The sequence below is a fragment of the Natator depressus genome, chromosome 14 (assembly GCF_965152275.1).
Source record: "Natator depressus isolate rNatDep1 chromosome 14, rNatDep2.hap1, whole genome shotgun sequence".
Taxonomy (NCBI): Eukaryota; Metazoa; Chordata; order Testudines; family Cheloniidae; genus Natator; species Natator depressus.
The window spans coordinates 13,154,751-13,174,247 of record NC_134247.1 but is presented as its reverse complement, the minus strand read 5'-3'; the positions used below and the strand labels follow the sequence as shown (position 1 = coordinate 13,174,247).

Sequence of the window (19,497 nt, the reverse complement as noted above, 5' to 3'; positions counted from 1 at the left end):
AACACTTTTTTGTATGACATAGGCTAATTCAAATACCCTCATTTTTTATTGTTTTCATTTTGACTGAGCGAAATCCAGTAGTGCTGTAATTTTTGCTAAAAATATCTTCTTTATTTTATCAGATAAAAATATCTGAAGATTTCTTATTAAATTATTAGTATATTTATTTACCAGCTCATTGAGTACTATAAATTATTCATCTTTTCTTTTCATTAGGCAGGGAGAACAAGTTTGGATACAATGAGAACTATACCTTTATAGATTTCACAATATTGGGATAACTTTTTACCCCCTAGTTGTTAATTATCACTTTCATTATGCTGGGGATTATTAACCAACAGACAGAGGTCTCCCTTAAAACCTGTGATGGAAGGGACAAGCTAGCTTTGTTACCTTTTCCGTTTCCTCAGTCCTGGGGACTGCTGAGAGCTTGTATGGCTGTCCACATAACTTAGAGCAGCTTCGGGGCTGCTCTAAACTATCCCAACTAATAATGGCCCCCAAAGGTCCATTACACCAGCCAGGAATTACCTGCATCCAACATACTGGCCACATCCCCTTTTTCCTCACCATGCCCTTAGACTGTGGAGGAGGGCCCATAGCGGCTGGCATAGAGCTACTAATATCAGTCCTATGCCAGCTAGGAATCCATCTGCCATGCTGGGGGAGTTCTCAATGGCCCTATTAGGGCGTCTCTCTGGCTCCTTTGTGCTGCCTCAGTGGCAGCTGGGTTCTAGTGGACTCAGGTGTGCAAGAGCTGCAAGTGCCTCTGATCTACATTTCCTGGTTCCATCCACAACCAGAGACAGAAGCTCTGGGATACCGTGACTGATGCTAGAACAGCTCTGCCGCTGGCAGTTCATTGTATTCCTGACTCCAAAGGACACACTGGAAATCCCACCAGAAAGCCTGTCCAGTAAGATTGCTAGCCAGCCCTGTGTCACAGATTCAGAGGGTGAGAGGGTTTGGATAGAGTTCAAAAGAACAATCAGTCTCATGATTATCTCAACCAAATCTCTGAGGTTCATCCATCACTAGATTTAATTAGCCCCAGGTGAAATAGTATGATACCATTTCCAAAAGCAGGCATGTGGGAGAAACCAACTCTTTGCGAGGTTGGATATGGCAGGCTTCGGTCTCCACAGCTTCTCTTGAAAGACGCATTGCTGTGGAAACAGACTGTTTGAACGCTTAAGATAAAAGTGCTAATCCTTTGAATTAAGAGAGGAAATGCTGACGTACTGGGAGCCCTAGAGGCAGCACTGTGGACCTATGTCTTGATGTAGAAGCTGTAGTTGTGCATGAATCAGTTTTATATAAGGCCTATAAAACACTCCCTTCGCTAACCACACACCCATAGAGAAGTACGTGACAATCGGTAAAACACATATCCGGTTTGAGAGAGAGTGCTTAGAAAGTCAAGCCTACGCTTTAAATCCAGCATCTGGCTTTGAGGCTGCTGACAACAGTGACTCTGCTTTGTTAGGAGAACACTGCCTTTCTTTTGGGCAGTCTAGACAGCCACCTCAAAGCACAAAGCAGTGACACATTGTGCTTCCCATTAGATGGTTGTGTGCGCCTCAAGAGAGAGCGCCCTCCACTGAAGGCTGCATATTTTGCTTGATTCTTTTTTTAGAAAGGACTAACCCTGTCACTGACTTGCTGTGGCCCTGGGGAAGTCACAGAGGGCAGATCTTCAAATATATTTAGGTGTCTAAAGATGCATATAGATGCCCAATGGGGTTTTCAAAAGCACCTAAGTGGGTTAACTAACTCCCATAAATGATTCAAAGCCCATTAGCACCTGATCCAAAGACCATTGAAGTGACTGGGAAGAATCTCACTGACTGCAGCAGACCGCGGATCAAGACTTTATGCCTCAGTTTACCCATCTGTAAACAAGTTATGCTACCTGCCTCACATGGCAGAGACTCAATTCACATTTGGAAAGTAGATTGAGATCCTATAATGAAAGTCTCCCTAGATAGGTGTCATTCTTTACACTGCATTAAAGATGCATACATGAACAGCTGACTGCATCCTAATCAGATGATTTTGGTCTCGAGAGTATCCCATGAGGATCCAAACAAGATAGGCTAGAGTCAAACACAACTGCAACATCGCCACAGCATTTAGGGATAGGAGATATCAGCGAAGTTTGGAGGTTCTCAATGCCTCTAATACTTAGATGTCATTAGAATAATAAAAATACATATTTATCTACATACTACCTAAGCTACTGTTACTTTCACTTCCGGTTGGTGTTGTGAGGATAAATACATTAAAACTTGTGAAGCACTTTGAAATCTATTGATGAAAAACATTATATAAGAGCCAGGTATTATTACTCTTATTATTCCTCGATTTGTCACATAGAAACCAGTGTTTCTCACAGCACCTTTAGTGTACAATTGTAAAATCTGTTGTGAGTTATTTGTAAGTATTTAAGGCTGAATGTAATGGGTTTTCTTACCCCATTTCCTTACGGTTTTATCTACCGCAATGACATGCGTGACATAGATGCTCTTATTTTAGGGATAATGCTTCGGTATTTAGACGATGATACTTTTTTTCAAAAGATTTGTGTCCTGGTTTCTTATGCTTAATCATCTCTCCCTTGTTTAGATCCCTCTAGCTGAGATGGAGGCTCTGTCTCTGACGTCAGATATTCTCTCTGAAAAGTCCTGGTCCTTAGCTCTGACGGATGACTCTTTTCCTGATGATACTAACACACTCTTACTTAATGCTCTGGAAAGCAATGTACATACACTGGTCACTATATATTCTGATGTTTACAGGGTTCTAAATACTGCTGTCCCATGGTTAATCACAATGGTATTTTCGGTCCAGCTCTATCTCCAAATAGCACCTAATCTTTTATCTGAAGAGGGCAGTTTATTTTTATTTTTTGCATCATATGTAAAAACATTACATTATCTTCAAAAAAAATAAATACCCACCCACGAAAAATGGATGTTGTGAATCTTGAAACTTTCTCTGCATCTGAAACAAATCAATGTTTGTGTGCATAAAAGACACACCCATGAGCAAATAACTCATGTGCCCGATGCAGAAGGATTATCTACATCCCCTTGGTTTGTAAGTGACTAGATTTTGTGAACATAGGTGCCCTCAGTGCTTTGGGGATGGGCGCCAGATACACTTTTTTGAAATACACCCGCTGCGGATCTCTCAGAGATGCTGCTTGTTTTGTGAACTCTCATTAGCAACCAGTATTGGAGTCCTTTCTCTTTTTTGTAAAAAATTACCAGTATTTTGAGCCCTGCTTTAACCATCTTCTTTTTGAAACATTAGACATTTTTAGCTGATGTGTAGCGATCAAGTGCTTTTTTTCTGCTGTACAACAGACATAACTTCTCTTCCAACATTTTTGGATCCATTCTTGTTTTATATGTCGTCCATATACCTATCTCTGGATGTTTGTGTTGTTGATAAATTTTCTATCATCCTAATTAATATTTATTTGGGCTACACCTTCTTTAAACCGTGACAATATTTCCCATCATGCTTCATGGCATCATGTACAAAAGATTTTGTAAACTACATTTAACATTTTGTATGGAACATTTTGTTTCAAAATAAGATATCTAGTGGAGGTGGGCTGAGGAGCGCAGTTTTCCAGTCTGGATCCAGATTGGGTAGAGATTAGGAATCTGACAGCACTGAAGTCTGTGTGAGCTGTTTCTCATGGGGTCACCTTTCAGGCTTTTAAATGGCTTTCATGAAATTAGCTGTTCTCTCAAGATTTCTGCTATTTGAGGCTGAAATCTCAGAAGAGTTTGGCTGCATCTGAACTGGAAAATAAGCCCCTTCTGAGTTGGATCTTGCTTGGAAACCTAGACAAGGAGAGTGGATTTGGATCTGCTCTCAAATCCAAATGGATTTGAATGTGAAATTCCAGTTTTTGGACCATCTCTTGTATTAGGCAGAATGATGTGTAGAGAAAGGTGTGTGCATGCAGGTTGGTGAGGAGGATTTCAAACCAGAAGTGTCAACATTACCAGAATTGAACTTGCCCTCCTCATTTGAATTATAGCAGGAGACTGCAGTCCCTAATGAATATCATTTATATCTAAATCAGCAAATTCATGAAGACTGAAAACAATTTTTTATGGCAGTGAACTTGGATTTAGTTGGCCAATTTTACAACAGTGATCCCCCTCCTTTTCTTCTTCTTCTTCTTCTTTTTTTTGTTGTAAATTCCATTTAATCTTGTCCTGTTTTACTGTGTACACAACACACTAATGAAATTTTGCTTCTGTTAGAGGACTAAATTAGAAAAAACCTCAGAATATCTATTTCAGAAAAATAGTAATGCTCAGAGTAAGTGGAAGATAAATTTGCCAGTAGATAATTTTTAAACTACTCTGAAAGAAGGGGATCAGAGATGTACTTTACTGAACTACATTGGCATGTTTCTCTGTTTTCTATGATTTCTTATGGAGTCCTTTATAAAGGAGGTAGTTCTTTTGTTAGAAATACATCACTGGGCTTACATTATTTCCATGTTTGATAACACCTTATAATTTTCTTTAGAACACAAGAACATAGGAATTGCCCTACTGAATCGGACCCAAAGTCTATCTAGTATCTGTCTCTGATGGTGGCCAGTGCCAAATGCTTCAGAGAAAGCTTGGAAGAAGCCTGCACTAGCAGATGTGGGATAATCAGCCCCCCACATTAGGTCTTATCTATATCTCTAATAGAGATTGGTTTATGCCCTGAAGAATCAAATTTAATGTCCTGCCAAAAAAGTGTCAATAATAATTATTACTAGAAAAGGAAAGAAAAAGCAATAAAATGACAGTGGAAGTCAAAGCAGGGCACATCTTCTGCGAACTATATTGTTCCCCCATTCTTAGAAGAGGGGATGACTGTTACGTACTTACCTTTGCAAAAGTCTAACTGACTTGGGAGGGCACATATGGGAGGCTTGATTATCTTTTGATATGATCAGAGTTATGCAAAAAGCATGTGTGCATTGCTGGGCCTTGAGGCATGATGCCTGTTTCAACTATTCCTGAAATAGTCATGGTTTATTACTGCAGTGTTGCTTTCCTCTGTTTCCCAGTATTTTATTTGGTTCATTCTGTGTGATGGTTTAGTGACACTATAAAATTAGGGGAATAGCTTCCTAGTAGATCCATTTGTGCAAGTTTCATTTTGTTTCAGTCGACCTTGTACATATCGACAATTTGCATGCACCATCATGCCCCATATTTATTGCAATGGCTGTTGCTAGGGGTCCCAGGTTCTCCAGGTCTTCCAACTCTGTGATGTTTTCTCTCTTCTTTCGTAGACTGATCACCTCTCCAAAGATGACACTCTGACACTGTCCCCCAGCAAGGACTTGCTGAGTGTGAGAAAGCCTTCCGTAGGTCGCACCCACTCTTTGCCAAATGACAGCTATATGTTCCAGCCTCCATACTCTGGCTCCTGTGCCAACTCCCAGGCTGAGAGGAACACATCTCATCAGAAATCGCGGTCAGGTACAAATCTCTCCACGCTGACCATATCAGGCCTGGGGGTTTCAAAGTGTAGCTACGGAACTACCTATGTCGCTACATATCATTTGTATCAAAGCTACCTATATAGCTATGTATCAGTTCTGATGGCAATTAGGTCTCTAGATGCCTAAAATGGCTTTGAAAAGCCCATCTATCAGGTATAGACTAACGAATTTGGCCAGTCTAGAATAAAAACTTTCTCCATCTGAACCTTACACCCATTTTAGAACCAAAACTTTTTAAAGGGTTCAGAAAAAAGGAAGTGACTGGACTGTTGGGAGGGCAGGTGGTTGGCAGCAGTGGACCCGCCTTACATTCTACCCTCCTATCGCTGCCTTCAGGGGTCAGAATTCTTAAGAACTGTGGAAGCTCCACCAGTCTCACCCCAGCAAACTAAGACCCGTGAATGAAAATCCCAGCAGAAGTTATCTTTAGAGGAGTGTCTCCTCACTTCTTGTTTCTGAAATATCGTGACAGCCTGTCCTGCTGTCCAAATAACCGCTCTTCTTCTTAGGGCAGGGTGGCCCAATGGTCAGAGTCAGTGGGGCTGTCCTTAGATTTAGGGCAGCAAGGCCTAGCGGCCAGCGTCAATAAATCCGTCCTTCAGCACATGGCAATATGGCCTACCAGTCAGAGTTAATAGGACAGCCCTCCTGCACCAGGCAGTATGGCCTACTGGCCAAAAGGGAAGTAGGCCACCACCCAGGGGTAGGTTGGTGGCCAAGGTAGAGGAACCTGGGCCCTCCCTACTCCACCGGGTCCTAGCCTAGGGGCAGCGCAGATCCCACTGAAACATGCTGACTCTGTTCCTGGTACCACAACCGGATCAATGTCTGGTTCCCATGGGCTACTTCCAACTCTGTCTTCCTGCTACATAGTCTACAGGTCCTCTGGTTCTCCAGAGTATTCAGCAGGCGATGTTCCCAGTGGCTCCTTTTCCTCGTGGGCTTCCACTGATTTTACCTGGGTCTCAGTGTACATAGCCTCTGCAGTCTGGGGCTCCAACAGCTTCCAGACAGGAGCATGCAACACCCGTCCTCTCTCCTCCCCAGACTGCAGTTCCAGTTGGAGCATGCCCAGCAGGGAGAGGGGGCGAGGCTTCCTTAGTCCAAAGTACAGGGTTAACCCCTTCTGGCCCAGGGCAGGGCAAATATACCTGGTCACAGACACATTCTCCCAAATGGATCCCCAATTCAGAACATTTTCAGGTTAGCTCACCCCTCCCTGGATTGACAGGGGCATGGTTCCTCCTGTGAGACTGAAGAGAGATAATGAATTCTATTCTTTAGAGAGAACAATAAACTGGAGTATTGGGGCAGTCTTTCCTTCTTCATAGCATATGAAGCAATGAATGTGGCCTAAGGTTGACCAAAGCATTGGAGCAAAGCTGATATCTGTAATCAGTCTCCAAAGTGTTTTACTGGGAGCTCATTACAAAGTAGTACACATTATCCCTGTTGTAAAACCAACCATGACATCAAAATGAAATCCAAAATAATGGTCATTCTTCCCTCAGGAGAATTTTGAAGTCCTTTTCTGTATGTTTCTCAGAGTCTCCAAGGAAGTACTAATAGGCTAAATGTTTGTCATGCTTGGGAGAGAAGCACAGTCTTGTGGCTAAACAGAGTGGGAGTCAGGAAATATGTAGTCTATTCTCAGCTCTGCCACTAATACTTCATGTGGCCTTGAGCAAGTCACTTAACCTCTCTGTGCCTCAGATGCCTCTTTACAGAGGGAGCTTGTGAGACTTATTGTTTGTAATGCACTTTGAAATCCTGGGATGGAACACACCAGGGAATGCTAAGTTGTGTTATTGTGCAGTGACAAAACACTGACAGGCTGGTTTAGAGAAATAACCGGGTAGAGTTTGTGTTTAAAATGTAAATTACAGTTCAAAGATGGGTTTTCCCATTCAAAGGTTGTTTGATGGAGTGGACTGGGTTGGACAAGAAGAGTTCTCAATTAAAATATAGGGCCAGGTTTCCATAGACTGGTGCCACAAATTGCAGCTACAGTAGCATCTATCTGTGCAAAATGGGTAAGTGTATGTTTAAGGGACCCTTAGTGCAGGTATTTTCTTAGGTTTACATTTGCATTTTTTTTCAGGTGCTACCCCTGGACCGTATTGTCCATCAGGATTTCACTGTTGTTGTGATGGTCAATATTTTGGGGATGCAATTGGCAGAAATTCTTGTGTTGCACAGTAGGCTATGCAATACCTTCTGCTGGTCAGTTAATATAGTTTCCTTTAATTTATCTGCACCTGCTCTTAATAGACAACAGTTTGTAGGCTCTTGTCCTAGGTAAGGCAGAAAAGATTTTCCCGAGCATTACCATTTGCAAGCTTCTAACAGGGGCATAATTTCATAGAGCTGTTCAGAATGATACAAGATTTGAACAGATTAGAAATGGGATGTTGAAATTTGCAGAGTAATAGGAATTCAAATGCACAGCTATAGTTTAACAGCAGAAATAAAATATGGAGACAACAGAGCAAGATGAACCTGGGGTTGGAAAGAGGCATTGGCATAATATGAAAGACTTAGGGACAAATACTGTCCCTTTAAAGGATTCATTCACATCAATGGAAAGACTTGGGGTGAAATCTTAGCCCGTTAAAATCTATGGCAAAACTCACTTTGACTTCAATGGGACCAGGATTAGTGTCAGTGTAGCCCAAGGTCACTGAAACTTCCTTGGCTTTTAAAAAGATCCTCATGTTGCTGTGGAGGGAGTTTCTGGTGCTGTGCATGTTGCTGCTTATTCCAGGTGTCTTTGTTCCTACGTTGAGCTAGCTTGCAAGCCAAACCCGGGCTTCTTCCTAGTCCTTTGTTTACCTTGAACTTGCACTGTTCAGTTCCCATCTTGGTAAAATGAATAGCACTGGCTGACACCAGTTGAATCTGAGGAGCCTGTATTACTCCCTAGGGAATCCTGGATAAATAGTCCCATTTGGAAGTAGGGCAGATATTTAAGAAAAGCTCTTGCATGATTCTTCAAAGCCACGTTGGACCCTGAAGTTTGTGCTGGCCATTGATGCACTGTGTTTTGATCACTTGTTAAGTAGCTCAGATTAAACAAGGTATTGGAAGTAGGAGTGTTTAGGGTAAATGTGTTTTGTTTTTTTTTCTGGCTATGATCATCTAGGGTTTAGAAGCTAAGAATGGTCTGACCTAGTCAGGATTTGGATTGGAGACCTCTGAGGAAAACCTGAGATGTTCCAAGAAATGATCCTAGCCATTCATCCTCCCTCTGAAACAGCCCTCAGCCAGTGACCCAGCATGGGGGGGGCGGTCTGTACTGTTTTCTGATCAGAGAAAACTAATGTCCTATTCATAACCATGTTATAACCAATTAAATACCTTATGTTTTACATCTGCCTCGGTGTCCTGGCAAAATTCCCATTGCTTTAACTGGACAAAGTATTCTACACACCCTGTTCTGAGATGCTGTATAGTGTTGCTGGTACCCTTTAAATGGTTGCCCTATTCCATCTAAAAAGTGGCTGTATTTCAGTGCTGAGTGAAGTGAACTCCTACCTGTTTCAGAGAGGGAGCCGTGTTAGTCTGTATCAGCAAAAAGAACGAGGAGTCCTTGTGGCACCTTAGAGACTAAAATTTATTTGGGCATAAGCTTTCATGGGCTAAAACCCACTTCATCAGGTGCATGCAGTGGAAAATATAGTAGGAAGATATAGATACACAGAGAACATGAAACAATGGGTGTTGCCATACCAACTATAATGAGACTAATCAATTAAGGTGAGCTATTATCAGGAGAAAAAAAACTTTTGAAGTGATAATCAGGATGTTAAAAAGTATTCATTGTGCAATGCCTGTCTGGTCCAATGGGAGAGTTTTCACTGAAAGGTTATTAAGCTATGGGAGATATCTACAGATGAATGTGTGTCACATTCCTGTTTCCTGTCCCTTTCTCAAGGTTCAACAGCCTCTGTGCAGTCGCAGCCTGCTGACACCAGTTCTCTCCTGCAAATCCCAAAAGATCATTTCCACCACCTAAGACCACATGGCAATTTGGACTGGGAAAACAAATCCAAGATCCCCCCAACTGTGCATTCTCCCTCTGCAGAAAGATTACTTCGTAGGCAGGTAAGCAGAGCTGTGACTGTGAACCTGCTGTAGTTCAAAACTGGTGGCTTACTAAGTTAACTGATGGGTTACTAACCTTTATATCGCAATTTCATGAGCTCTGTAACCCTCATTTAGGAATAATCCCAAAAAGATTGGTTGATTTTTTTTGAAGAGAAACCCATTCAGTGTTCTCTAAAGAGCCACGTGATGGCTTACAACTCCTTTGGCAATAGGCCTAAACATTCTCCATTTGATTAATACTTTGTCCTTCCTAGCATTTTCATTGATATAGCCAAATGTTCCTTAGGGGTCACTGGAGTTCACTGAACTAGTTCCGAACCGCTACGCAATGCTGTCCCCAACATTTGAGAGTGCACAGTGATTGCAGATAACTCTCCCCAATCAACTCTATGACTGCTGTAATTTCCTCTCATCGGGAAGAGCTATCGCTTTTGACAAGGAAACATGTGTTTTGCTTTAAGGAAGCCAGACCTTTTATGTCTGAACAAGCAGAAGTGAGAAATGTACCTTTTCTAGAGCAGGGATACGAAGCTGAGTTACTTTTGTTTTTACCTAAACTAAGAGTATTTTCCTTATTAGATGGGGGGGGATTCAAATGTGCCTAAGTGATTTAGGAGCCCAAAGCTCCATCTACACTACAAGATAGGGTTGTGATTGCCCTGCTCGTGTACACGTAGTCGTGCTAGCCCAAGTATAAATAGCAAGGTAGCCGTGGTAGGATGGTTAGCAGCAGTGCAGGCGTGGCTGAGCCATGCAGAATACAAATCCACCTGCAACCAACGGGTATGGAATGCCTCTGCTGCCGCGACCCATGCTGCCATGGCCACTAGTGCAAGCTCAATTTATACTAGTGCAAGCTCAATGAGAGCCAGCGGGAGTATGTGCACGTGAGCAGGGGAATCCCACCCCAGCTTGGAGTGTAGATGTGGCCGATGCTGAAACTCAGTGAGACAGACACCGAAGTGCTGAGTCACTTTTGAAAATGGGCCTGAGGCTCCTAAGTCATTTAAGAACTTTTGGAAAATTTGCCTTTAGTTTAATTTCTTCTGTTTTCTAACAAATGTATGCCTTAACCAAAACCCTATTGGGTTTTGAGGACACTTATTCTTGGCCGCATATCAGTTGTCTAATTGCCAATGATATAGGCCCTGATTCAGCCAAGTACTTAAACATGTGCTTAACTTTAAGCATATGTTTAAGTCTGTACCTGTTCAGTAAAACACTTAAGCATAAGCTTAACTCTCACATTATAAAATTAAATACATGTTAAAAGTGTTTTGCTGAATCAGAGACATATATTTGGCTAATTTTGTAGCTCATCTTTACCCAATAGTTAGTTTCCTGTGTCTGATTTTATATATATATATATAGTGTGTGTGTGTGTGTGTGTGTGTGTGTAAATAAATAAAATGCAGAGTGGATCATTTTTATTTTTCCCCAAATAACGTATTACTTGAATAAAATATATCCTCATTTATTCAAATGATCTTCCTTTTTTACGCTGAGAAAATAAGACAGTTAATTTATTGAGCCCTAAAAATGAATCTGAGGCACTAAGGTTAGCAGTTACATTAATCTGTAATATTAAACTGACAAGTTAAATTCCCAATGTGTATTAGACTGCACCAGGCTAGCCAGGCAGCCCAGTCGACACTAATGGGGAAACTAATTGATTTAATGTTTCCAGTTCATGAATATCCTCCCTCAGCTTCTGATGGGTAACAGCTCCAACCTTTTGGCTGGTATTTCTAATATAAATTACCATGTTAGCCATCTTCTTTAACTCCATTTTCTTCACATTTCCCATAGTGGTTACTGCTGAATAAGACTACAGGATAATTCTTAATAGAATGTTGGTTTGCACTTCAAGAGCAAGAACCGCAGCTGCTATAAATCAGCATGGCTCAATTGATTTCAAGAGCTATGCCAATTTACACCAGCTGAGGATCAGGCCTTAATGCCTTAAATTTAACACACAGAACTCCAGGTAAAACCAGTGGGAGATGCAAACATGTACGAGCGTGTAGTCTGACCCAGAATGTTCCCAATAGTCTATCCTATGTCACAACATGTGGGATTTTCAAAAGGGTTGAGAATTGGCCTAATCTGCTCCCATTGAAATCAATGGGAAGTCTACCATTCTCTTCAATGGGAACACAGACCAGAGTACGCCTACGTTGCAGCAAAAGGTGTACTTAGCTCGGACCAGCTAATTCAGGTTAAAATAGCAGTGAAGAAATGGCAGCTTGGCTTTTAACTCAGGTTAGCAGCTTGAGTTTAACTCCAGGCTGTCAAATAAACATTGCAGTCTATCATTTAAGCACATTAATACAGAATTTCTAATTTGTGGTCCAAATAAGAGAGGTGAGCATGCAAACTCTATCAAGATTCCAGATACATATTAGTAATATAAACACACACAAATATTTGAGTGTGAGAACATATACCCACACGAACGTATTTTTATATTATTATGTATATGTGTGCATATATATATTTGTGTATGTAAACCTTCCTGCAAATACTTGCACATGCTTAATTTGAAGTATAGGGGAAGACTTATTAAACTCAAAGGGACGGCTCATGCTTACATCTTTGCAGGGGAGGTGTGTGTGTGTGTTGCATAAACCTTTGGAGGATCAGGGTCTCTGTTCCCTCTAAGCTGTGCGTGCGCACACAGATCCTAAACCCCGCGCACACAGCGAAATACCATGCGCACAAAAATTTGCACAGGAGCACAACAATTTGCACAGAAGAAATTTTTTGCGTACACGGCCTGTCAAAAATTAGAGGGAACATTGATCAGGGTCGGTGTATGTCCTGTAGTCTGTGGGAGATTTTCCTAGAAAAAAAATGAACTGGTTGATATTTATGGACTAGTTCATAAACTTTCATTTTAAAAAAGTAATTTTGAGCTGCTAGATGACAAGTGTTATTACAATTAATAGCCCATCTCTTCATCCTGGTATATTAAAGTGGGGCCACCTGCATTTTTTTTTTCAAATATTGTAAAGAGGAAAATAAGCAATCTCCCCAAGATGAGACATTTGCATGAAGAGCTATTAAAATGATGTATAAATCCTTTAGCAAAGGGGCACGTAGCACTATGGAACACAATGACTGCTGAAAATGGGGAGGTAAAACTGCCATGTAAAGGTGCTGCTCAGAGCCAATTTGCAGCTAGGGGGAAAATAAGCCTGTATCTGACTCCAAACAGGCAAAACCTCCCTTGAGGAGCCTGAACTCACACTTATAATAGGTGGAAATAATTATGGATGCATCACTGTAGAGGTATCCATTTCACTTTAATAAAAATCATATTACCAACAAGAATTTTCAAGTAATTCTATATCACATAAAGGTATTCAATACCAGACAATTATTTGAGATTTGGGGACACTTAGCATTTTTAGGATCAAGGATTGGGCCCATATTTATTTAGCACCAACAATGTCTTCAGCCACATAATAAACAGTCCTTGCCCTGAAGATCTTATATAAAATTTCCCCCTCTCCCTTCTTCAGTCTCAAGTGGGTTTTGACCATTGGCATGTGAGTGCTAAAAGCATGTGCCTTGCCAGCTTGAGCGAGAGCAGTGGCTGGCAGTAGTAACTGACTGCGTTCTTACGCAAACCAGTCCCTAGATAGGGCCAAAGATATGCACTGTTCTAGTACTGTTTAGATTTGCATGCTAAAAAAGATGAATGCATAGAGGATAGGGCACACTGGGAATGCAGAGGTAGGATAACTAAGCCCAGATACAGCAAACGCAGATGGGTATGCTGGGGGTAGCTCTATTGGACTCTGACTACACACGTGAGTATGGGCTGGCAGGAGCAGGGCTTAGTGTGTGGGGCGGGAGGGGTGTTTATATTTCATTAACAGTGTTCCAAACTCCCTTTTTTTAGGACTTCAGCTCATTGCCCAGCAAAGCACTTGAGCACAAAGTTAACTTCAAGCATATGTGTAATCCCATTGATTTCAGCAGGACAATTTGTGTGCTTAAAGTAAACCCTGATCCAGTGCCTAATGAAGTCCATGGAAGACCTCCCATTGACTTCCATGAGCTTTGAATTAACCCCTTCCTCATTTGCAGAAGTAAAAATAAAGCCAAATCCTGGAAAAAGTTTTGATGAGTTTTTTGGTTTGGATTATCTAATCCTATATACTTTAGAGATACAACCTGAGAGCTGATATTCTTAAAGCATTAAAGTCCAAATTTTACTCTAACTTGTACTGGTGTAACCCCAGAGTAACTCCAATGAAGTCATGGAGTTACTATAATATGTATTCTGTGTTAGAATATAGGAGTCATTGGATTTTCTCTGCATTTGTGTTAGTGTTTTTTCAAAGCAGAGTTAGGCCCCAGGCACAACAACCTGCCTTGTTAATTTTGTGCCTTCCTTGTACTAACCTTTGTTTGGTGTGTCTCTCTTTATCTGACAACTATCCTCCTCCCCAATTCCGTGGCACTCTGCTACAGGTGGCAATAAGGAATGACTCCTTGGACATGTATTGCTCTGAAAGCAAAGACAATTTGCATGCTGAGGTGAATGAACTCTCTGATACAAATGTGGCAGCTGTATCCACAGAGACGCCATCAGAAGCAAGCGAATCGGCCTGCTGGGGCCGATCAAGTGTTCGCACTCAGCATTCCCACAATTGGTATAATATATCCAAGCACACACCAGCTTTGTGTGCATGTACAGGCTCATATCAAGAGACACTTAGAGACTCGATGGACCAAGAAGTATCTGAAATAAACAGCTCTTTGGAGCCTTTCACTTCAGGAACTTGTACAGCCTTGAGTGCCTGTTCAGTGGTTCCACCTCTAACTCCTAAGAGGAACCTAGGCAATAGCAGCAATGTTACTTTGAAGGACCTGAAGAAATACTACAGTGTAGATACCCAGGGTCTTCTCAGAAAACCATCATCTTGGTTAGATGATCAAAGGAGACATTCCATAGAAATTTGTTCCATGCAAAACAGCCCTCAGCACCATTCCACATCTAGCTCTTCTGGCTTCATAAGTCAGGTCTTAAGTGAAATGGAAGGCTTGCAAGGAGCACGGCAGAAGAAAAAACTGAGCCCCCCGTGTATATCTATAGATCCACCAGATGGACAAAGTTTGTTACCTAGAGGATCTCATGGTATTTCACCTCCCAGTGCAGACATTTGCCTGCGAAGGCGTGCTCCATCTTGTGATTCCAAGGACTCAATGGATATAGGAGATTCGCTGCTTCCAGACAGTATGTCAACATCTCCTACCCCAAAGACAGACTTGTTGACACTTCCTAGTTTTTCCTTTGATCAAACAGAAATGGACCCCTGAATTATATTTCTGTTGGTGCCAAATATTTTCTTCTTTTCGTGTAATTAAAAAAAAAAATACAAATTAAAAACTAACAAAAAACCCTCTGTATTCTCAAATGGCACTGGGTAAAAATTTCCAAAGAAAGTTGAAAGAACCAGCTGGTTAAAGAGTGGTTAACCTATATCATGCTTACTTAAGCATATGTTCTGCTTAGGTAAAAGCAATACATTGTGCAGAATCTATATGTATATTATATTTTATTAAATTAATTGACTCTAGTATTGCGGGATGTAGTACATTTTGTGACTAAAATCTTGTTTAATTTTCTTCTATTTTATGTATCTCAGAATATTTCTGAGATAAGGTTTGGGTTTTATGGACATTTTAACATAAAAATACATATTTAATCCTTTTTTGTTTTGGTTTGGTTTGGTTTTTTTGCAAAGCACAGGGTAGAGCCAATTAGTGCATTACAGAGGAAATATATCCCACAGTCAACAAGGAAGGAGAATAATTTTGAACTGTAATGTAACCTCCCCCCTTTAAACTCAACAGCTTTCTGTGGAAAATAGTCATTTGAATATTTTACAACTGCAATGGAATTTTTTTAATAATCGAATAATTTTCCAAACTCAAGTTAAATCACCCATCAGAGTCAAAGCAGGTGCACTAGACCAGGAACGTACAGTATGTTGACAGATGCACGAAGATTTCTAATGCAAAGAGAATTTAACTCCATACTAGCGTGACACAATATTGGTTTATAAAAAGGTATTAAATATATTGCCACTGAGGACAATGGTGGTTCTTAAAAACTTGTCAATGGATGCAGTTTTCAAAAGCACCCAAGTGATTTAGACACCTAATCCCATGGGCACTTTTTAAAATTTTACCCAATATCTTTAGATACGTAGAACCGAGTCCCGAGCTCTCATGTCAGCAGTTTTACACTAGTCTAAGTCCACTGAGTTCAATGGAGTTACTCCTACTTGCACCTGTGAGAGAGGAGAATCAAACCCCTAAGTAAGATCTGCGGTTAGCTAAACTCCATATAGCCCTGATTCAGGAAAGCGTTTAAACATGTTCTTATGACCATCCCTGTCCAGCAAAGCACTTAAACCTAGATTTTTCAAATTATTTAGGAATTATTGCACTGCAACACCTAACTGATTTAAGAGCCTACATTTCATTTTCAAAGTGATTTAGGCACTTAGGAGCTAAATACCATCAACTGCCCAGGGGATTTTGGCTCCTAAGTGCCCAAACTCCTTTTAAAATTAGGTGTCGGCTCCTAAATCAGTTAGGCATTGCAATGCTGTGCACAGCAATGCCTAAACACCTTTAAAAATCTGGGCCTGAAGCATGAGCTTAATTTTAAGCATGTATTTGTCTCATTTAAGTCAATAGGATTTAGGTGCTTAAAGATAAGCATATGCTTACATGCTTTCCTGAATAAGAATGCTTTGCAAAATCAGAGCCTAGCTGAAGGTCATTACCAAAAGGAGTAGGGAAACCTGCAGTACAACAACTATTTATCTTAAGTAAAACAGGGAAGTTTTTCAGTGCCACAACTGGGAGCTAATTTGTAAGGCCCTAGTTTCAATTTACTTCCAAGCTGGAAAGGCTTTAACCAGAAATTCTTTCCAATTGTGGTATGAGAAGAAATTAAGATAGAATTTTTACCAAATGTTTATAACATGTCCTTAATGTCAATCATCTCCAAAATTCATGGGCTAAAGTCTGTGCTAACGCCCCGTGCAAATCTCTGTTTGTAAAATCGAAGTCAGAGAGAGAACGCAGAATATAAAGCACTGCAGAATTTGGCCCAATAGGCCTAATCCTCTCTCAGCTACTCCGATGTGAATCTGAAGTGAACTTCATTGAGCCTCAGTAGAGTCGACTTCAGATTGAGGCTCCTTAAAAGACAAATCCACACTTAATTTCAAGCATGGGGAGTAGTCCCAATTAAATTTATGAGACTACTAACATGCTTAAAGTCAAGCACATGCATAAGTCTTTACAGGACTTTGCAGATTTAGCCCTACACCAATGTAATTAAGAGAAGGATCTGAGGTACTTTAATTCAAGATGACTAGTTCTCTCATTGAGGAGATCGAAATCCTTTGAGCACCACTGATTTTTTTCAAACTCCTAGGAGACCTTGGTTCCAAGCCCTTTGGTGGGCTCAGAGATTCTCCCAGTGTTCCTTTTTGTATAGAGATTAGCGTCAAATAAATATAGACAAGGAAGATGCCCTATATTTAATAGATCTATATGAAGATTTAAGTTACTTTTATTTTCACTTGAGGAAGTTTACTTTCCTAAACAATCACCATTGATTTTGCAAATCTTGTACAAAACCCAGGGATTATACAGCAGGAAGTAATCAGTTTATTTTAAAGATTAACATTCTCTACTGTTTCTTCCAAATAGATTATTTCTTGGCTAGAATGGTGGGCTTTTTTTTTTTTTTTTACCCTGCTCGAGAGTCCTAATGGGTGCCCTCACATAAAGCATTCTCTCTCATAATCCGAGTCCAAATCCAAAACTAAACCCAATTAAAGCAATTGTTACAAACAAACCTTTCATTAGTGCTTCACCCTGATCCCATTTAAGGAAATAATAAAATTACAGTGCATTAAGCCTGAGAAATATTCTTAATCCCTTTTTTGGTTTTACACTCTTAATGAGCTTTAGACTTTCCTTTTGAGCATACCAAACAACCCAGCAAAATGGTTGGTCCACGAAAATTACTGTACCCAAATTTGCTAAATGACTAGCAATGTGTTTCTGTAGCTGGAGTGGAGCTGCATAATAAGAGGTCTACACAACACAGTACCTTCCTTGTGATATAACATGCAATATGTTAGCATGAAATCATGGTGCAAGAAGGTGAGGTAATGTCAATCCATGCTCACAGCTCCAACTGTAACAGGAAGCCTAACAACTGTTTAACTTAAAAACTGTTCCATTTTTAGTACTCGGGGTTTTGCCTACTGACAAGGATTGTGTGAATAACAATAAAACAAAGTTTACATCATACATTCATGTTCAATAAAGACCAATCAGTAGAAACATACTGTACGAAGATGCATTCAGGAAAAAAATGCATGTAAAATCATTTGTTTTCTAACTGATAAGAGTTTTTTTTCTAGCTGCCCTTTTGAAAAACAAATATATGTACTACAGAGTGTGCAATAATCTTAAAATAATTTTAAATACCTTTGGGGGGTTTTATAGAAGTTGCCTTTTTTTAAATAAAAATCTACAAAATCCACAGGAATTCTGTAGAATGGTTATGTTGATTGAATTTTTATATTTTTGTAGAAATCTGTAGAGAAATTGTTAAAAGTGTGCATAGCATCTTGGAAAGAAAAGCAGCTAGGTCTAATATTTTCTTTTACTAAATTTGGGGCCAGACCTAGTGTATTCCAAGATTTATAACCTAGTTCCAAAGACCGCATAAAGGTAATGGTTAGAAGTGAGTAGCTCAGCTAAAGTTCTAGGATATTGCAGTGCTACACTGTTAAAGAACTGTACTGGTATAAACCATGTCCACCCTGAGAAATCAGCCAGCCCTGACGCTAATACACAGTAACATGGCGCTCCAGTTCATTCGAAGCACACCAGCACTTTAATATTGTGGATTTACTGTAAACAGATGGGAATAGAATATTCTGCCATTACCAGTCTTATGTGTGAGAGGAAAAGAGATGGTGATCGTGTCTGGAAAAATGTAAATTCCATAGTTGCAGCCATTGCACATAACTATTCATAGACAGAGTACAGGTTATTTAAACTGTAGATAATTTGGGGGGGGGATACACTGTTTTTGGCTTCTATAGATTGCACTCAACACAAGGTTTGGTGTAAGGCACAAAGAAATAAAAAAGATTTATTGTTGTAAATTAGGCTATGCCCTGGTCCCCCTTTTCTGCCCCCTTGACTATAATAATCCATGTACACTATTACACGAGATGACTAGAGTAGGCACAGTACCATTGCAATGTCCGTAACAATCTAGCATATATGATAGAACTTTGTATTTAATACTTAATATATTGTTATACTGTATCAGGTATATAGACCAAAAACTCGGTCTTTGATCAGGGCAACAAAAGATGGTATTAAAGGGGAAAATTGGGTTAAAATGTTCTTTTAAAAAAAAAAGAGTGTAAATCTTTACAAATGACAAAAAAAAATGTCCTATTAAAAGCTTTTGAAAAGAAAAATGCGCACTTCACTTCTTTTGCTGTTGATGATGCTAATCTATTTATTGTTCAGGCTGCTCAGATCTTTGGTCTGCCCAAGTTCTAATTGTAAACATGACGGAGGGGACATTGTATAACTCAGCTGAAACAGACTGGCAGGGTTAAAGGATGGTTAGCAAATGTCAATCCTTTGTGAAGTGATTGGCATTACACCAAAGATGAGTTTGGCCCAGCATGTTACCAGGTGTGTGTTGCTTTGCTATAAACAAGGTAGTCAGTTGTACGTTAGCAGTTGCATTATACGGGGACTGAATGCAGTTTGGCTAGCGGCTG

At 40.3% G+C, this 19,497-nt stretch overlaps 1 protein-coding gene across 1 annotated transcript in view; it reads left to right on the top strand.

The window, feature by feature from the left end:
- Window positions 1-19,219, top strand: part of CACNA1G (calcium voltage-gated channel subunit alpha1 G) — a 274,461-nt gene extending 255,242 nt beyond the window's left edge. The window contains exons 35-38 of the mRNA XM_074971576.1: window positions 2,626-2,760; window positions 5,321-5,510; window positions 9,468-9,637; window positions 14,123-19,219. Coding sequence (XP_074827677.1) covers window positions 2,626-2,760; window positions 5,321-5,510; window positions 9,468-9,637; window positions 14,123-14,971 — 1,344 coding nt within the window. The 3' untranslated portion in view covers window positions 14,972-19,219. The remainder of the gene's footprint in view (window positions 1-2,625; window positions 2,761-5,320; window positions 5,511-9,467; window positions 9,638-14,122) is intronic.
- The last annotated feature ends 278 nt before the right edge of the window (window positions 19,220-19,497 follow it).